Consider the following 17,685-nt stretch of genomic DNA (forward strand, 5'->3'; position numbering starts at 1 on the left):
TGTCAAGATAGAAGACACACTGTCTGGAATTGCTTAGGTTCTACAAGGCCCCTGGCTGATTGAAAAATATGTAAAGAAGGGAGACAAACCAAAAAGCTTGATGTTAGCTTGTTAAGTATTTATCACAGGAATATTGCTAGAATTTAGGAGGTTACAGCAGGATACTTTGAAAAAAAAATCAAACTCAGCAGATCTGGCAGCATCTGGGCAGAAAAACCAAGAGTTAATGTTTCAGGTCCAGTGATCCTTCTTTAGAGCCTAAGGAGGGTTAGTGAACTCGAAATGGTAACTCTTTCTCCACAGATGCTGCCAGACCTGCTGAGGTCCTCCAGCAATTCCTATTTTTGTTTCAGATTTCCAGCATCCACAGTTCTTTTGAGTTTTTTTGACTTGAAAAACCGTAATACAAATCAGGCAGAGACAACATGGCATTGGTGTAGGAAAGTGCATTAAATTAATTTTAGTCTCAAAATAAAGAGGCACCAATTTAAGACTAGGATAAGAAGGAATTTCTTCTCTCAAAGTTGAGTATCTTTGGAACTCCTTTGCCAGAGAGCTTTGCAGGTATAGTCCTTGTGTAAATTTAGGGCTCAGATGGATAAATTCTTGATCAGTAGGAGGTATCAAGGGTCCAGGAAAGTGGATGCACGAAATGATCTTATTGAATGACGATTCAGTCTCGATGGTCAAATGGCCAATTTGCTGCAACTATATTAAACGCTGGTGCGGCCACACTTGGAATATTGTGTACAGTTCTGGTCGCCCATTACAGGAAGGACGTGGAAGCATTGGAAAAGATGCAGAGGAGATTTACCAAGATGTTGCCTGATCTGGAGGGAAGGTCTTATGAGGAAAGGCTAAGACACTTGGGTCTGTTCTCATTGGAAAGGCAGCGGTCAAGGCGGGATTTGATCGAGACATGCAAGATGATCAGAGGATTAGATAGGGTAGGCAGTGAAATACTTTTTCCTAGGATGATGATGTCAGCTTGTACAAGAGGCATAACTACAAATTGAGGGGTGATGGATTTAAGACAGATGTCAGAGGCACATTCTTTACGCAGAGTGTGGTAAGGGCGTGGAATGCCCTACCTGCTAATGCGGTCAACTCAGCCACATCAGGAAGATTTAAACAATTCTTGGATAGGCACATGGATGATTTTTGGATAGTGTAGGGGGACGAGCTGAGAATAGTTCGCAGGTCGGCACAACTTCGAGGGCCTATGGGCCTGTTCTGCGCTGCATTGTTCGATGGCCCACTCCTGTTCCTATTTCTTACAGTCTAATTTATTGGACTTTTTCTGAAAAGAAACAAAGTGGTTAAAAGGGAACTAATAGAAGTAAACGTGAACTTCCAAAAGCAAGGTTCACAAAGGGCATATATTGTAACATATTAGTGTGGCTCAAGGACTGGTCATTAAATGAGAAATTGGGAGTAAGGAAATAGGGTGTTTTCTTTAGATTGGTACGCTGAGAATTTCACGGTTTCCTGCCAAAGCAGATATGCAAAGCAGTATACTATTTAACTTGAGCAACATTAGAAATCTGTAATACAATGGGATGTGCACATCCTAGCAAATGAACCACAAAATGTTAAAATGCAGGTTTAGCGAGAGAATAGGAAATCAAATGGAATGTTGAAATTTATTGCAAAGGGAATGTATGACAAAAATGCACATTTTACTGCAGCTGTACATGGTCTTGGTGAAACTGCATCTGTAGTACCGTGTAGTTTCGGTGTTCTTTTTTGAAAAAAAAGCTATTACATCAGTAGCTCATAAAAAGCCATTAGTCCCTTTCTGTTACCTAGCCAATCTTCTGTCCATGCCATTACTGGGGTTGAGTATCTTTGCTTGCTGCTGGTAGCTAGGAGACCAGAGTCCTTGGGTATACTTAAGGTTGATAGAAAGATTACTGATTAACAATGTGCAAATCAGAAAATTGAGTTGAAGCCACAAGCAGATCAGTGACAGAGAAGTCTCAAAGTATTGAATGATTTACTCATACTTCTAACTCATAAGTTGCTCTTTGTTTTTTTTAAATCTACCAAAACAGCTGCACCCAGGGAAAACATTGTTGGACTAACAGCTCTTAATCTGTCAATTACGAACGTTTTATTTACACAAGATAAAGACGCGTCAATGCTGATAATTCTCACTACTGATAAATAAAAATGTGCTGGATGACTGGCACTAGAAGTTAAGAAATAAAGTGAAGAAACTTATGAATCAATGATTGAATAAATTACTTTTTAAAAAATATTCATTTTGTGGGATGTGGGCAAGAGTGGCTGGGCCAGCACTTATTGCCCATCCCAGTTGCTCAAGGTGGTGGTGGTGAGCTCTCCTCTTGAACCGCTGCAATCCACCTGTTGTGTGTTGGCCCACAATACCATTAGAACATAGAACAATACAGCACAGAACAGGCCCTTCGGCCCACGATGTTGTGCCGAACATCTATCCTAGATTAAGCACCCATCCACGTACCTATCCAATTGCCGCTTAAAGGACTATTTCACAGCTGTGGCTGGATTCACTTTGGAGCATCCATGAGGCTAAGGGAATTGTAGATAGCACGTTCAGCAAGCTGGTCACACCAGAAATAAAAATGGACGAAGATTGGGAATAAGTGACCAACAGACAGAGGAACAGTAGGAAGTAAATGCAGGGGTCCTCTGCGGTCATTGTCCTCCAAAACAGATATACCATTTTGTATACTGCTGGGGGCGATAGCTCACCAGGGGAAGGTGGCTGCGGTTGGGTTCATGGCACTATGGCTGGCTCTGCTACACAAAGAATAGCAGAGCTGTAGTGATCGGAGATTCAATCATAGGTGTTTCTGCAGCTGCAAATAAGAGTCCAGGATGATATGTTGCCTTCTTGGTGCAAGGATCAAGGATGCCTAGGAGCGGTTGCAGGACATTCTGAAGGGGGAAGATTGAGCAGCCAGTTGCCCTGGTGCACATAGGCACCAATGATATAGATTAAAAAGATAGGAAGAGGTTCTACAAGCTGAATTTAGGGAATGAGGAGGTAAATTAAGAGGTATGACCTCAAAAGAAAGAAATCTTGGGATTGATACCAGTGCCACGTGCTAGTCAGAGCAGGAATAGTAGGATAGCCAAGACGAATACATAGCTTGAGGGATGATTCAAGCGAGCGGGATTTAAATTCCTAGGACATTCGAATCGGCTCCAGGGGAGGTGGGACCAGTCCAAACTGGATGTGTGAAGCTGGGCATGACTGGAACCAATGCCTATTGGATTGAGGGTGTGGGGGAAAACAAGGGTGGGGGAAAAGAGTGTTTGCATCTGCTGGAGGGTTTAAAAACTTTTATGGTAGGTGGGGTACAAACCAATGCAGGAAGACAGAAGGAAGTGAGGATAGAAACAAAAGATATTAAGTGAAAAAGTGAAAGTGGAAAGTAGAGAAACCAAAGACAAAAATCAAAGAGGGTCACATTACATCATAATTCTAAAGGGCAATAAATGTCAAAAAAAAAATAGCCTGAAGACTCTAAGTCAATGTGAGAAGTATTTGTAATAGTGTGGATGTCTCTGGAGTTAATTCAGTTATTAATGGATATGATGTAATTGGGATCATGGAAACCTAACTCAGGTGACCAAGGATAAGAACTCAATGTCCAGGGTTATTCAATTTTCAGGAAAGACAGACAGAAAGCAAAGGGAGGTGGGGTAGCCTTGGTGATTAAGGAGTGATGAACACAATTGTAAGGGATGACATTAGCCTGGACAATGTGGAATCTGTATGGGTGGAGCTGCAGAACACCAAAGGGAAAAAAAGACGTAGGAGGGAGATGTGCACAGACCAAACAGTAGTTGCGAGGCTGGGAATGGTATCAAACAAGAAACTAGAGGCAAAAGAAGATTCTGCATGCTGATTCGGTAAGGTTAATAGTTTGTTCAATCGTCTCTTTGGGAATTCAGAACAGTGGGAATGGACTTTAGGGCAGTTGCACGCTCCTCCTGTAGGACATGGGAGGCAAGGGTCACCACTAGTGTCCCCATGGACTTCAACTGTGGGAAATGCACCGAACTCCACCTCTTCATAAAATGCAATAGGGAACTGGAGCTGGATGACCTTTAGATCATTTAGGAGGTGGAGGGGGTAATAGAGAGGAGTTACAGAGGTGTACTCTCACCTCAGGTGCAGGAAAAAGGTAGATGGCTTACGGAAAGGGAACAGGCAGACAATGCAGAGATCCGCAGTGGCCGTTCCCCTCAATAATGCATACTGTTCTTTTTCAGTTAGATTAGATTAGATGACTTACAGTGTGGAAACAACTTCGGCCCAACAAGTCCACACCGACCTGCTGAAGCGTAACCCACCCATACCCCTACATTTTACCCCCTACCTAACACTACGGACAATTTAGCATGGCCAATTCACCTGACCCACAAATCTTTGGAATGTGGGAGGAAACCGGAGCACCCGGAGGAAACCCATGCAGACACGGGGAGAACGTGTAAACTCCACACAGTCAGTCACCTGAGGCGGGAATTGAACCCGGGTCTCTGGCGCTGTAAGGCAGCAGTGCTAACCACTGTGCCACCGTGCCGCCCAATACTGTTGGGGATTGATGTCCCAGGGAAAGCCATAGTGGCCAGGTCTCTGGCACTGAGCCTGACAGCAAAAGCTTCTGTAGATATATGAAGAGAAAAAGACGGAGGACGACAAATGTAGGCTCCTTATAGTTAGAATCCGGTGAATTTATAATGGACAACAAAGAGATGACTGACCAGTACTCTGGATCTGTTTTCACTAAGGAGAATACAAATTACCTTTCAGAAATGCTAGGGAACAAAGGGTCAAGCATGAAGGAGGAACTGAAGGAAAACTTTAGTAACCAGGAGGTGGCATTGGGAAAATTTGTGGGATTAAAACCCGATAAATCCCCAGGGCATGATGTTCTGTAGCCTAGAGTACTAAAGGAAGTAGCCCTGGAAAATCCGGATGAAGTAGTGACCATTTTTCAGCATTCTATAGACTCCACCAGTTCCAATGGACTGGAAGGGACATCATGTAACCCCACATTTTCAAAAAAGGAGGGAGAAAGAAAATGGGGAATTCTAGGCCAGTTTGTCTGATATCAGTAATGGGGAAAATACTGGAGCCAATTGAAGGAAGTAATAACTGAGCATTTGGAAAGCATAACACAATCGATCCAAATTAGCATGGATTCACTAAACGGAAACCATGCTTGACAAATCTTCTGGAATTTTTTTGAGGATGTGACCAGTCGAGTGGACAGGGTGAATTCGTCGATGTTATTCACAATAAAGAGGAACCTTGATTATCCGGCATTCGATTAACTGAATTTTGGATTATCCAGACAAGATCGCAAGGTCCCAATTCTTGTTAACAATGTTATCTGGCATTCGATTGAAGGAATTGAATGTAATATCTCCAAATTTGCAGACATCACTAAGCTGAGTGGCAATGCGAGCTCTGAGAAGGATACTAAGAGGCTGCAGGGGTGACTTGGACAGGCTGGCTGAGTGGACAAATATTTGGCAAATGAATATAATGTGGATAAACGGGAGACTATCCCATTTGGTCACAAAAACAGGAAGACATATTAGAATATGAATGGTGACAGTTTAGGAAAAAGGTGATGTGCAATGAAGCCTGGGTGTCATGGTGGAACAGTTGTAAATCGTTGACATACAGATGCAGCAGGCAATGATAAAAGTGGACTTTCATTGCAAGAGGATTGGAGTACAAAAGTAAGGATGTCTTGCTGCAGTTATAAGGGCTATGGCGAGGCCATACCCCGATATTTTATGCAGTTTGATCCCTCAGTCAGAGGATGGACATTCTTGCTATTGAAGTCGTCCTGTAAAGGTTCACTAGACTGATTCTTGGGAATGGCAGGACTGACATATGAAGAAAACCTGGATCGACTGGTCTTATGCTCATTGGAATTTAGAAGATTGAAGATTTGGTGGTGGTGGTTGGGGGGTGGGGGGGGTGGATATTGTGGAAACATAAAATCCTGATGTGTGAGTGTGTATACCCAATGTTGGGGAATGCCAGAACAAGGGGTCTAACAATAAGGGGGAAGCCATTCCAGACTGAGATGAGGAAGAATTTCTTCACTCAGTGTGAACCCGTGGAACTCTCTACCAGAGAATGCTACTGGGGCCAGTTTGTTCGATATATTCAAGAGGGAGGTGGACATGGCCCTTGTAGCTGAAGTGATTAAGATATATGGAGAGAAAGGGAGAATGGGATATTGAAATTGCATATCAGCCATAATCATATTGAATGGTGGTCCAGGCTTGAAGGGCCAAATGGCCTACTCGTGCACCTATTTTCTATGTTTCTATATCCTATATGGTCTGTCCAGTTTCCTGAGATCGTCCCAGATTCTAGACTCCGTTACCAGGGAAAAATCCTTCCTATATCAAGTATAGTTCAGCTCTTTTGAATTTTATATATTTCAATCAATCCCCTCTCATCAATATATGCATAACTGTACCAATCTCTTCTCATATGTCAGTCCTGCTATCCCTGATATCAGCCCAGTTAACCTCTGCAGTACTCCCTCTATGGCAAGTGTATCCTTTCTTAGGTATGGACACCAAAATGAACAAATATTTTAGAGGTGTTGTCTCAACAGTGCCCTGAATAACTGCATTAAGGAATACCTACTTCAGAAATAAATCCTCTTGCAATGAAGGCCAACACATCATGTGCTTCCTAACTGCTTGCTGCAATTGCCTTTTTTATGCACTGGTGTACAAAGACATGCAGATCCCTTTTTTATAATCCCAACGTATTATTATTGGTAGAATACTTTGCCTTTCTGCTTCTCCATTACGATAGGGTTCATGGCTTCTGGACAGTAAAAGTAAAGGGAAAAGTAAAGTCACCATGAATGACCATAGGCTTGGTCTCTCATAAGAGACACTGGTGATAAGTTAACCTGAGAGTCACCATGCCTCAGGTGAGGGGAGAAGTTGAGAAGGAGTGCGCTTCATGCTACACTCAACCAGTGAGGAAACTGAACTCATGCGAATGGTGATACTTTGTGTTGCATACTAGCTGTCCAGCCAAGTGAGCTAAATCAACCCCCTCTATAGTGTAAGCCCAAGGAATGAGTGTGGAAGTACCAATAGCTTGGCATGGAAGACAGAGATGGACATGAAGTGGTCAACAGCAGCATTTAGCTCAGAACATGTGGTAGGTGAGGGTCATAGTTTGGGAGGCAGGTCAAGTGGAGAGAGGTAAATGGATTTTTTTTCCCTTTTACTGATTTGCTAACAACTGAATGGTACCCAATAGCTGCTCTGCCTCAGAATTCTTTGTGGGATGGTGGACCTGACTTGAACATTCACCCCATCTTTCAAATCAAAAATTCCACTTTTGCAGGTACTTTCTCCCAGGTAAGAATGTGGACTCTAGTAAGAAAATCTAGCCCTTTCTGCAGGAAAGGTTTAGGAGTAGAAAACACTAATATATTACACTTAAAGAGAAGAACACTTCTTCATTTACTAAAATATAACCTTAATTATAAAAGTTATAAAAGATAAATGACTGCCAAATTATTTAACTTACTGACCTTCCATGTTCTTGATTCAGATTGACAATATAGGTACAAAGTTCTTCTTTATAACTACCAGGAAGTCCCGCAATAATAGTGATCACCATCTTAAACAAATAAGAAAATAAATAATTTAATACAACAGTACAGCACAGGAAGAGGCCCTTCAGTTGACCATATCTACACCGACTTGCAGGTAGTGCCCATTTCAATCTGGAAAACTAAATTATACACAGTTCCAAATAAAAGTAAATACTTATATGAAAGGATCCTAGCAAATTATTTGATAATTTTTTCATTCCAGTAAGGTTGTTTGCTTCTATGAAAGTGAAATTATTTAACAAATGTTGTGCGATTTAGTGGCTAGATACATTTTACAGATATATTTAAACTTTGCAAGATGTTTTACACAATTATTTTCAGGAATGGAGAGAAAAAGAAGAGGAAATAGCAGTTTTGAATAACCACAGTTAAGAATTATATTTGCTCTACTATGAAACACTGGACCATCTGACACAACATTGTGAAATGATAACTAAAGAAACAAAAAAAATTACCATATGTTTCTGCATAAATTAAGGTTCAGTTCATGCAGTCATAGAGGTATACAGCACAGAAACATAACCTTCAGTCCAACTCGCCCGTGCGAACCAGATATGCCAATCTGACTTCATCTCATTTGCTACCTTTTAGCCAATGTCCCTCTAAACCCTTCCTATTCATACACCGATGCAGATGCCTTTTAAATATTGTAACTCTACCCACCTCCACCACTCTGGCAGCTCATTCCATACATGCACCACCCTCTGCGGAAAAAGTTACCTCTCAGAACCATTTTAAATCTTGCCCCTGTCACCTTAAACATATGTCCTCTAGTTTTGGATTCCCCTATCCTGGGGAAAAGAGCTGGGATAATCCACCTTATTCATGCCCCTAATGATTTTATAAACCTCTCTAAGGTAACCCCCTCAGCCTCCAATGCTCCAGTGTAAAAAAAACCCAGTCTATTCAGCCTCTTCCTATAGCTCAAATCCTCAAGTCCCAGTAACAGCCTTAGAAATCTTTTCTGCACCCTCCTAAGTTTTAACAGGTTTCCTATAGAAGGGCAATCAGAATTGCATTTACAATACTAAAAAGTGGCTTCAGCAATACCCTGTTCTGCTGCAGCATGACATCCTTACTCCTATACTCAATGTTCTGACCAATAAGGGAAAGTGTGTCAAATGCCTTCACCACCATGTCTAGCTATGACTCCACTTTCAAGGAACAATGCATCTGCACCACTAGGTCAGTGTGTTTGGGAACACTCCCCAGAGCTCTACTACTAACTGTACAAGTACTGCCCTGGTTTGCCTTTCCAAATGCAACAACTCACATTTATCTTAATTAAACTCCATCTGTCACCCCTCGGTCACTCCTCTGATCAAGTTCCTGTTGTGCTCTGAGATAATCTTGACGATCCACTATATTACCTATTTTGTCATCAACTGCAAACTTACTAACCATGCCTCCTGTATTCGTATCCAAATCATTTACGTAAATGACAAAACGCACCAATATTTATGGCACACTGCTGGTCACAGGCCTCCAGTCAAAAAAAAACAACCAAATTCCACCATCCTCTGTCTCCTCCTTTCAAGCCATTTTTGTATCCAACTGGTTACCCGGACCCTATGTGATCTAATCTCACTCACCAGCATACCATGTGGAACCTTGTTGAACACTTTGCTGAAGTCGATATTGACAAAGTCAACCACTCTGCCTTTATCAATCTTCTTTATCACTTCTCAATCAATTAGTGAGACAGGACTTCCCATTCACAAAGCCACTATTCCTAATCAATCCTTGCCTTTCCAAAAGCATATAAATCCTGTCTCTCCAAATCTCACCCAATTACTTACCCACCATTGACTGACAGCTCACTGACATATAGGTTACAGGAGGGGGCCATTAATTCAATAGTTACTTGTATTTGTAATGTCTTAAGAAACCTAACACCTAGTCCTGACCGCATCTCCGTCTTAGAGGTGGCTCAATGGTCAGGTGGATGTTTGTCTGAACTGACCCCCATATGGATGGAATTTCACATTGGCTAAAGGTCCTGAAATCATCATAGAGAATCTCAGCTGATAATCTGAACAGTCTCAAGAAAATCTCCTCCATGTTATTCCATGTCAAATGGCAGGGTTTTCAGTCTGGGTTGCTGCTGGACACTGTCCACTTCCTTGTACACCATCTGTAAACATTCAGATGTCACATGACAGATACTTAAGTAGGAAATAGAGAGTCTTACAGATCACGTGCAGGCAGCTCAGAATAGCATCACAGTCTGTTCAGACACTGTGGGCCAAACCCATCTGTTCATGTGCTGTACTGTTCTATGCTCTAATGTGGCATTCTGTCCTGCCTTTAGATGGGGGTCTATAAGTAAAATTCCAAAGAGTCCTGCCCTTTACCACAGGAATTTAGTGTGGAGAGTGGTGCACAGGCATGTATTAGGTGACATGGAGCATGGACTCCAAAACCACCTGTATTCATTGTGGCTTTGAGGAGACAGAGACACAACACTGTATCTCTACTTTGTTGCTCCTCTTTTACGAAAGTACAGAAATGATTTGGAGGGTTGTGTGAAGGGTGGACAAATCAGAAGTGCCCCATGTGGGCCTGGCCACATTGGCCATTATTCCATGTTGCTATTCTATAGATAAAGCCCATGCCTAGGTCTCCCTGGAAAGGGAGCATGCAGTTCTCTGGCCTTCCAAAAGTGGATATCTCAGGCCAGAATGCATCAATAGCCCCACGAACATCTTTCTTTTTCGTTTTGAAAGTAACTTTGAAGTTTTGTTTCTGATGCAGTGCCCCTTTAAGTTGCTGTCAACATGTTAAGTTTTTGATTTGATTATAATTTTCTAAAGAGTACATCAAATATTTATTGGCACAGGAAGTGCATTGAAGGGTTAGGAACTACGTATTCATAATGTCTTCTTTTGTAAATAAATCTAAAACTAAACAAAGCTCAATGATTGGTCTCCTCATCCACCACCAAGTGGCTAGAAATACACATGTGGCACCTCTGATTTGTCCACCCTTCACCACCACCCATCATATTCACTCAACTAATCAGTATTTTAACTCAGGCTGTGTTTTCTTCATCAAAACAGATTTTTAAATTACTTGAGTCAGGAGAGGCAGTGGCCTGGTGGTAATGTCACTGGAAAAGTAATCCACAGCTAATGTTTTGGTGATAGGGGTTTGAATCCCATGTCTGGTGAAATCTGAATAAAAACCTGAAATAAAAAAACTAGACTAATAAAACTATGCAACTACTGTCACAAAGAAAATCATTTAATTAATTGATGTCCTTTAGAGAAGGAATTCTACTAGGCTTACCTGGTCTAGCCTAACAACAACTCCAAAGCAACAGCAATGCAGTGGCTGTTAGTTGTCCTCCAGGCAATTGGTGATGGACAACAAATCTGGGTTAGCCACTGACAGACACATAACCGTGAAAAAAAAACTTAAAAAGTCACTCAATTAGAAGACCGAATTTAATCAACTTGGCAAAATGGCCTGACTCTCTCAGTTTTTGCAATAAGCTGGCAGTCACCTGCTCAACAATAATCTGCTCACTGATGTCTAGTTTGGATTCCAACAGGGACACTCAGCTTCTGATCTCATATCAGCTTTGGTTCAAACAAACAAAGATAGAAGAGCTGAATTCCAGAGATGAAGTGAGTGTGACTGTTCTTGATATCAAGGCCACATTTGATTTGCGTGGCATCAAGGAGCCTGAGCAAAACTGGAATCAATGGAATCGAGGAAAACACTCTGCTGGTTGGAGTCATTCATGGCACAAAGGAAGATGGTTGTGGTTGTTGGAGGCCACTCATCTCAGCTCTGGAACAATTCTGCAGGTTAGTGTCCTTGGCCCAACCATCTTTAGCTGCTTGATCAATGAACTCCCCTGTCAGTATTCAGAATATCCACCGATCACAGCACCAATGGTGACTCTCCAGATACTGAAGCAGTCCATGCCTAAACGCACCAAGACCTGGACAATATCCAGGCTTGGGTTGAAAAGTGGCAAGTAACATTCATGCCACAAAAAAAAAGCCAGGCAATGTCCATCTCAATAAGAGACAACCTAATCACCGCCCCTTGACATACAATTACATTACCATCACTAATCCCCAAGTTAACAAGAACAGAAAATGCTGGATAAATTCAACAGATCTAGCAGCATCGATGGAAAGAAAGCAGAGTTAATGTTTTGGGGTCCATCATCAGAACAGCTTACCTGTATCCACAGTTCTTGGTTTTATTTTAGTATTTTCCTCACTGGTAAATGTGGGGACGATAAGGAGAAGGTACGTGGTCAGCAACTTAGATTAGATTACTTACTTACAGTGTGGAAACAGGCCCTTCGGCCCAACAAGTCCACACCGACCCGCCGAAGCGCAACCCACCCATATCCTTACATTTACCCTTTACCTAACACTACGGACAATTTTAGCATGGCCAATTCACCTGACCCGCACATCTTTGGATTGTGGGAGGAAACCGGAGCACCCGGAGGAAACCCACGCAGACACGGGGAGAACGTGCAAACTCCACACAGTTAGTCGCCTGAGTCGGGAATTGAACCCGGGTCTCAGGCGCTGTGAGGCAGCAGTGCTAACCACTGTGCCACCGTGCCGCCCACAACTTAGTGGGAAGTTTGTTAGTTGGCGACGCACAACTAGCTGGGTTCCACAGGGATCAGTGCTGGGACCACAACTGTTTACAATATATGACTTGGAGGAAGGAAGTGTATGTATTTAGCCAAAGTTGCAGACAACACTAAACTAGATGGAAAGGTTGTGAGGCGGATATAACAGTTTACAAATAGGATATTAATAGATTAATTAAGTGGACAAGTTGACAAATGGAATATAATTTGGGGAAACCATTTTTGAAGAGAACACAAATTAACAATTTTAGTTAAATGGAGAAAAGCTGGAAAAGGTGCAACAAAGAGGGACTTGGAGGCTCTTGTACATGAAACACAAAACCAGCACACAGGTACAACAGGTAATCAGGAAGGCTAATGGAATGTTGGTCCTTATTTCAATGGAAGACTTACTGCAAATACACAAGGTGGTGTATTGTGAACAGGTTTGCTCCACTTATTTAAGAAAATATATTAATTATTGGAGGCAGTTCACCAGGCTGAATCCTAGTATGGAGGAACTGTCTAAGGAGGAAAGCTTAAAAAAGTTGGGACTCTAGTCTTTGGAAGAAAGACAGACAATCTCATTGAAGCATATAGGATTCAGGGACTTGACAGATTAAGTACTGGGAGAGCGTAGGACTAGGAGGGCACAATGATGGCTAGAGTCTGGAGGCCCGAGCGAAGTGGAACAGGGCGGGACGGTCAGGAGGCTAGAGGCCCAAGCGGAATGGGAATGGCCAGCGTGCCCTGAGCAGAGTGGGGATGGCCAGTAGATCAATGTGGTCAGTCAACCGCTTGCAAATTCTGTCAGACCACATGTGCAAGCCTCCTACATTGATCTAGTGCACTGACCTTTCTAGAAAAACTGCAATGCTTATCTTTTTAACTTCAGTTCTTATTTTTGTAACTTATACTATGAAGGTAACGTAACTTTTTTTCTTTATTTTTCTACTTTGTATCTAAGGTTAGTACCAAGATACTTTGTACCTAAGATGGCGCCACATGGGGGCGATACTGTAAACTTTTCACTGTATCCTGTATTAAAACCTAATTTTAATTCTAATCTCAGAATTAAGGACACTAATTTAAGACAGATATGAGGGGGAATTTATTCAGAGATCCAACAGAGTGCTGTGGGGACAGAGTTCTTATATATATTTAAGGTTACATTTAGGTAAATTCTTGAATTAACATAGGGAATTAATAATTATGGGGAAAGGGCAGGAAAGTGGGTGGAAGTAGTACTGAATGGTAGAGCAGACCAGTGGAGCGGAATACCTACTCCCATTCCTATTTTTTAGGGTTTAATAGTCTGATAGAACAATGTTTCGGATTCCAGTTCCTTGAATTAAAACATTAATTCTAGTTCTCTTTTCACAGATGCTGCCAGACATGAAGAAAGATTCTAATGCTTTGGGGTTTTTTTTTGGTTTTCAGCATCTGCAGTATTCTGCTTTTTGATTCTTCCGAATGATTCATGAAAATAAAAAGTAGAACACTCATACCCATAAAGGTATCATTTTAATCTTATTAGCACAGCACTTTAAAAAAAATTAAATGGGATCAATGTACTGTAAAATATTAATGCTGGATCAAAGGTATGCAGATGTACACTGGGCAAGATTAAATGAACATAAAGGCAAGTTACACAGTCCAATTACTCCAAGTAGCAACTCTTTGGCCAGTCACTACTTTATGCTGTTCGGATATAACTAGCTGGTCATTCAAACTCTATCTACATTTGCCGAGTTTGAACTACAGATTTGTAATTAATGGTACATAGGGCATAAGACAGTACAGCGCAGGAACATGCACTTCAGTCCGTGTCTGCATCGACCATACCATTCTGAACTAATCCAATCTCTTTGCACACAATGCTTATCCGTCTATCCCCTACTTGTTCTTATATCTGTCTAAATGCCTTTTAAATGTTGCTATCACATCTGGTCCTACCACTCCCCAGGCACCAATCACCTCTTGAAGAAAACTTGCTCCACATATTTCCTTTAAACATTTTCCCTTGCAACAAAAACTTATGGCCCTAGTTTTTGACATTACCACTCTGGGAAAAGATACCAGCTACCCAACCTATCCATGCCTCTTAATTTTATATACTCCTATCAACTCGCCTTCAATAAAGAATAAATAAATGACATTTTAAGCATCGGTCTTTAAAAGGCGAACAACATGCTCTATTACCTTATTCTGGTCTTCACTGATTGTGGAGGATAACTTTGATTGTTGTAATAATATGGACAGATCAGATCTTCTTACTGGTTCATGACTCGCACTACTCACAGCAAAATGCTGTAAAAACCTGTAATCAAGGGAATTTTAAGACAGATCTAGCTTTGAATCTTCACCCATTGTTTTTCATTTAGTAATTTCATATAATAGTAGAAACACTTACATGCCAAGCTCTGGCAGGTCAGCACTGACTCGTTTTAAATGGTTGTATTGCTGATCTTTAGGTATGGCTTGGACCTCAAAAAGTTTCTCCAGCTTCATGTGTCTGATAAGAGAATAAAGAGCAATATCAAAATAACATTTTCAATTATAAATTGTGATATTATTTCTCAAGAACATTCATTTCAATATTAGCATAATTAGACAGTTTTAAAGTTGTACTTTATTTCATGATGCTAAAATTACAAGTAAATACATTTTATACTAGAGCAAAATACTGTAAATACAGCAAAACTGTAATGTAAACAAAATGTTAGAAATATTCAGCATTGTGCACTTTGTTTCTGTCTCCATCAACGTAGATCAATCTCGGTTCAGAACTGCAAAATCTTAGCAATTAACAGATTCTTAGAATATACAGAGGTAGGGGAGTCACAAAGTTAACAAAAAGGGCCTATAATGGGCAAAAAGGCAGGACAAATAAAATGGCAAAGAGAATATGACATAATGCAAAAGGGTATGTAGGCATGATAGACTGAACGACCTCTTTCAGCACTGTAACAATCTTCAAAGTTTGTAATGGGATAAGGAAAAAAAAAGTGATGGGTCTGACAAAGGTATAAATGGCAATGTGGTGCATTCACTGCAAACCATAACCTCAAACATCAATCTCTCTAAGCCTTTAGAAGCATGACTGATAATGTTTCTAAAGTTAACAAGACACAATAGTTAATCAACATGAAAAAAAAGGTCTTACAGAAACTTACATTTTTCAAGAACAGCTAGTTTGAAGTTGTAAAAGGCTGATCATATTCGAATAATCCATTTCAAATTTGTTACTTCATCAAAAGTTAAGATGGTAAAAGAACATTACTTCTTGTGATCCTTGTGCATTTTAGCAAATGTTTGGCAAAGTATCATAAAGGACTAATTGACTGAATTCAGTCTCATGTCAAGGAGGATCAGTCAATTTGGTTTAAAAATTCCTTCATGTCAGAAATGATTTCTGGTCAACTGCTGTTTTTCAACTGGAGGATGTTATAGAAAGGCATTTTCCAAGGAAGAGCAACAGGATCAGTACATATTACTTCATATTGGAATAGAGAATAAAATGTCATATTTTCCAATGTTTCCAAACTTGGAGATGTGGGCAAACAATAATGATAATCCTGATCAACTGCAACTAAGTGGGTCGACGAGTGGGAAATGAAATTTCATAGTGAAGTGCAAGATGATGCAAAAGGATAGGGAAATATAAAATTGACTATGGCACAATGCAACATATTGCACAGGGATATCAAACAAAATAGAGAGTACAAAAATATGAAAGATATCCTGAACTTTTATGAAGCTCTAGAGGTATAAAGCAAAGAAACAAGGCTTTAAGCACACCATGTCTATGCCAATCAACGCCAATCAACAAACAGCAAGCAACACTAATCCCATTTGCTGACACTTGGTTCATAGCTTTGGCATCAAGTACATATCCTGCTGCTTCTTAAGTATTACAAGTGTACTTACCACCCCAATCTTCTCGGGCAGCATGTTCCATACCAACCTCTGGGTGATTTTTTTTTCCTCAGATATCCTCTAAACCACTAGCTCTTCACCTTAAACCCATGCCCTTCGTCTTAGACATGTCTGCCATGGGAAAGAAATTCTCACTGTCAACCACTCCTCCACCCCCTCCGGCTCCTCGCTCACAAGGAAAACAAACCAGCCTATTCAGCCTCTCCACTGACCAGAAGCTTTTCATTCCAGGCAACATCCTGGTCATTCTACTATGCACCTACTCCAGTGCAATCGCATCCTTCTGATTGAATACTTTGTGCTCAATCTGTGGCCTAATCAATGACTTCCTCGCTCCTAAATTTTATGTCTAGCTAATGAAGGCAAGCATTCCATAGGCTTTCTTCACTAGCACTGTCCAACTGTGCAGAGACCTTGAGGGATCCATGAACTTGTATATCAAAATCTTATTGTTCCTCAGTACCCCACAGAGATCTACAATTCTTTGTGCATCGTTCTTTTATTTTGGGTCACGATGGCTCAGTGGTTAGCACTGCTACCTCAGTGCCAGGGACTCAGGTTCAATTCCAGCTTCAGGCGACTATCTGTGTGGAGTTTGCACATTCTCCCAGTTTCAGCTTGGGTTTCCTCTGGGTGCTCCGGTTTCCTCCCACAGTCCAAAGATGAGCAAGTTAGGTGAATTGGCCAAGCTAAATTGCCCATAGTGTCCAGGGATGTGTAGGTTAGGTGCATTAGTCAGGGGCAAAGAGAGGATAGGGGAATGGGTCTGGGTGGATTACTCTTCAGAGGGTCAGTGTGGATCTGTTGGGCTGAAGGCCCTGTTTCCACACTGTAGGAATTCTAATACTAAACCTCACAAACTACATCACCTTGCACTTATCAGGATTAAATTCCACTTGCTATTGATGCGCCTAATCTACTAACTTGCTTAACAATAACAAAAATTGAAATATTTCTCAAATTGGTGCAGAAGAAACTTACTGGATGAATGCTCTGGCAACAAGGTTAGGCTGGAGAAACTGGTATTGCTCTCCTTAGGAGAAAAGGTGGTAGAACGAAACGTTTCCAAAGGTGTACAATATTATCACAGATAAATTACACCAAGAAAAGTTGCTCCTTGGAGTTGATTGAACAAATTTAAGCTTTTGGCTAACAGGGGAGGAGAATCTTTTTAAGCAGTAAGTGATAATGGTCTGAAAATGATTGCCACCGAGACAATCAATTATTTCAAATGAAAAAAATAGATAGGCATTTTGGCACTAACCACCAAACATTAGTGAAGAGGACTCAGCAGTGTTGACAGAGCTGAATGTCATTGTCGTTTTGAGTGCCTTAATCAAAGCCAGGTGATTCATCCGGTTTTACTGCTGTGCGCGATTTCAGCATCACATTTAAAGGGTGAACAAATGGCTTAGGCCCTAATTATGAGGTTTTGATAAACTCAATCTGAAAGTACATGGAAATGTAGGAATT

The 17,685-nt window shown here is 41.1% G+C and overlaps 1 protein-coding gene across 1 annotated transcript in view; it reads right to left on the reverse strand.

Moving 5' to 3' along the window:
• dnaaf9 (dynein axonemal assembly factor 9) overlaps nt 1-17,685 on the reverse strand; it is a 208,770-nt gene that overhangs the window by 52,904 nt on the left and 138,181 nt on the right. The window contains exons 24-26 of the mRNA XM_060840002.1: nt 14,687-14,788; nt 14,476-14,593; nt 7,584-7,672 (exon numbers count right to left, since the gene is read on the reverse strand). Coding sequence (XP_060695985.1) covers nt 7,584-7,672; nt 14,476-14,593; nt 14,687-14,788 — 309 coding nt within the window. The remainder of the gene's footprint in view (nt 1-7,583; nt 7,673-14,475; nt 14,594-14,686; nt 14,789-17,685) is intronic.

The sequence above is a fragment of the Hemiscyllium ocellatum genome, chromosome 1, assembly GCF_020745735.1.
Source record: "Hemiscyllium ocellatum isolate sHemOce1 chromosome 1, sHemOce1.pat.X.cur, whole genome shotgun sequence".
NCBI lineage: Eukaryota > Metazoa > Chordata > Chondrichthyes > Orectolobiformes > Hemiscylliidae > Hemiscyllium > Hemiscyllium ocellatum.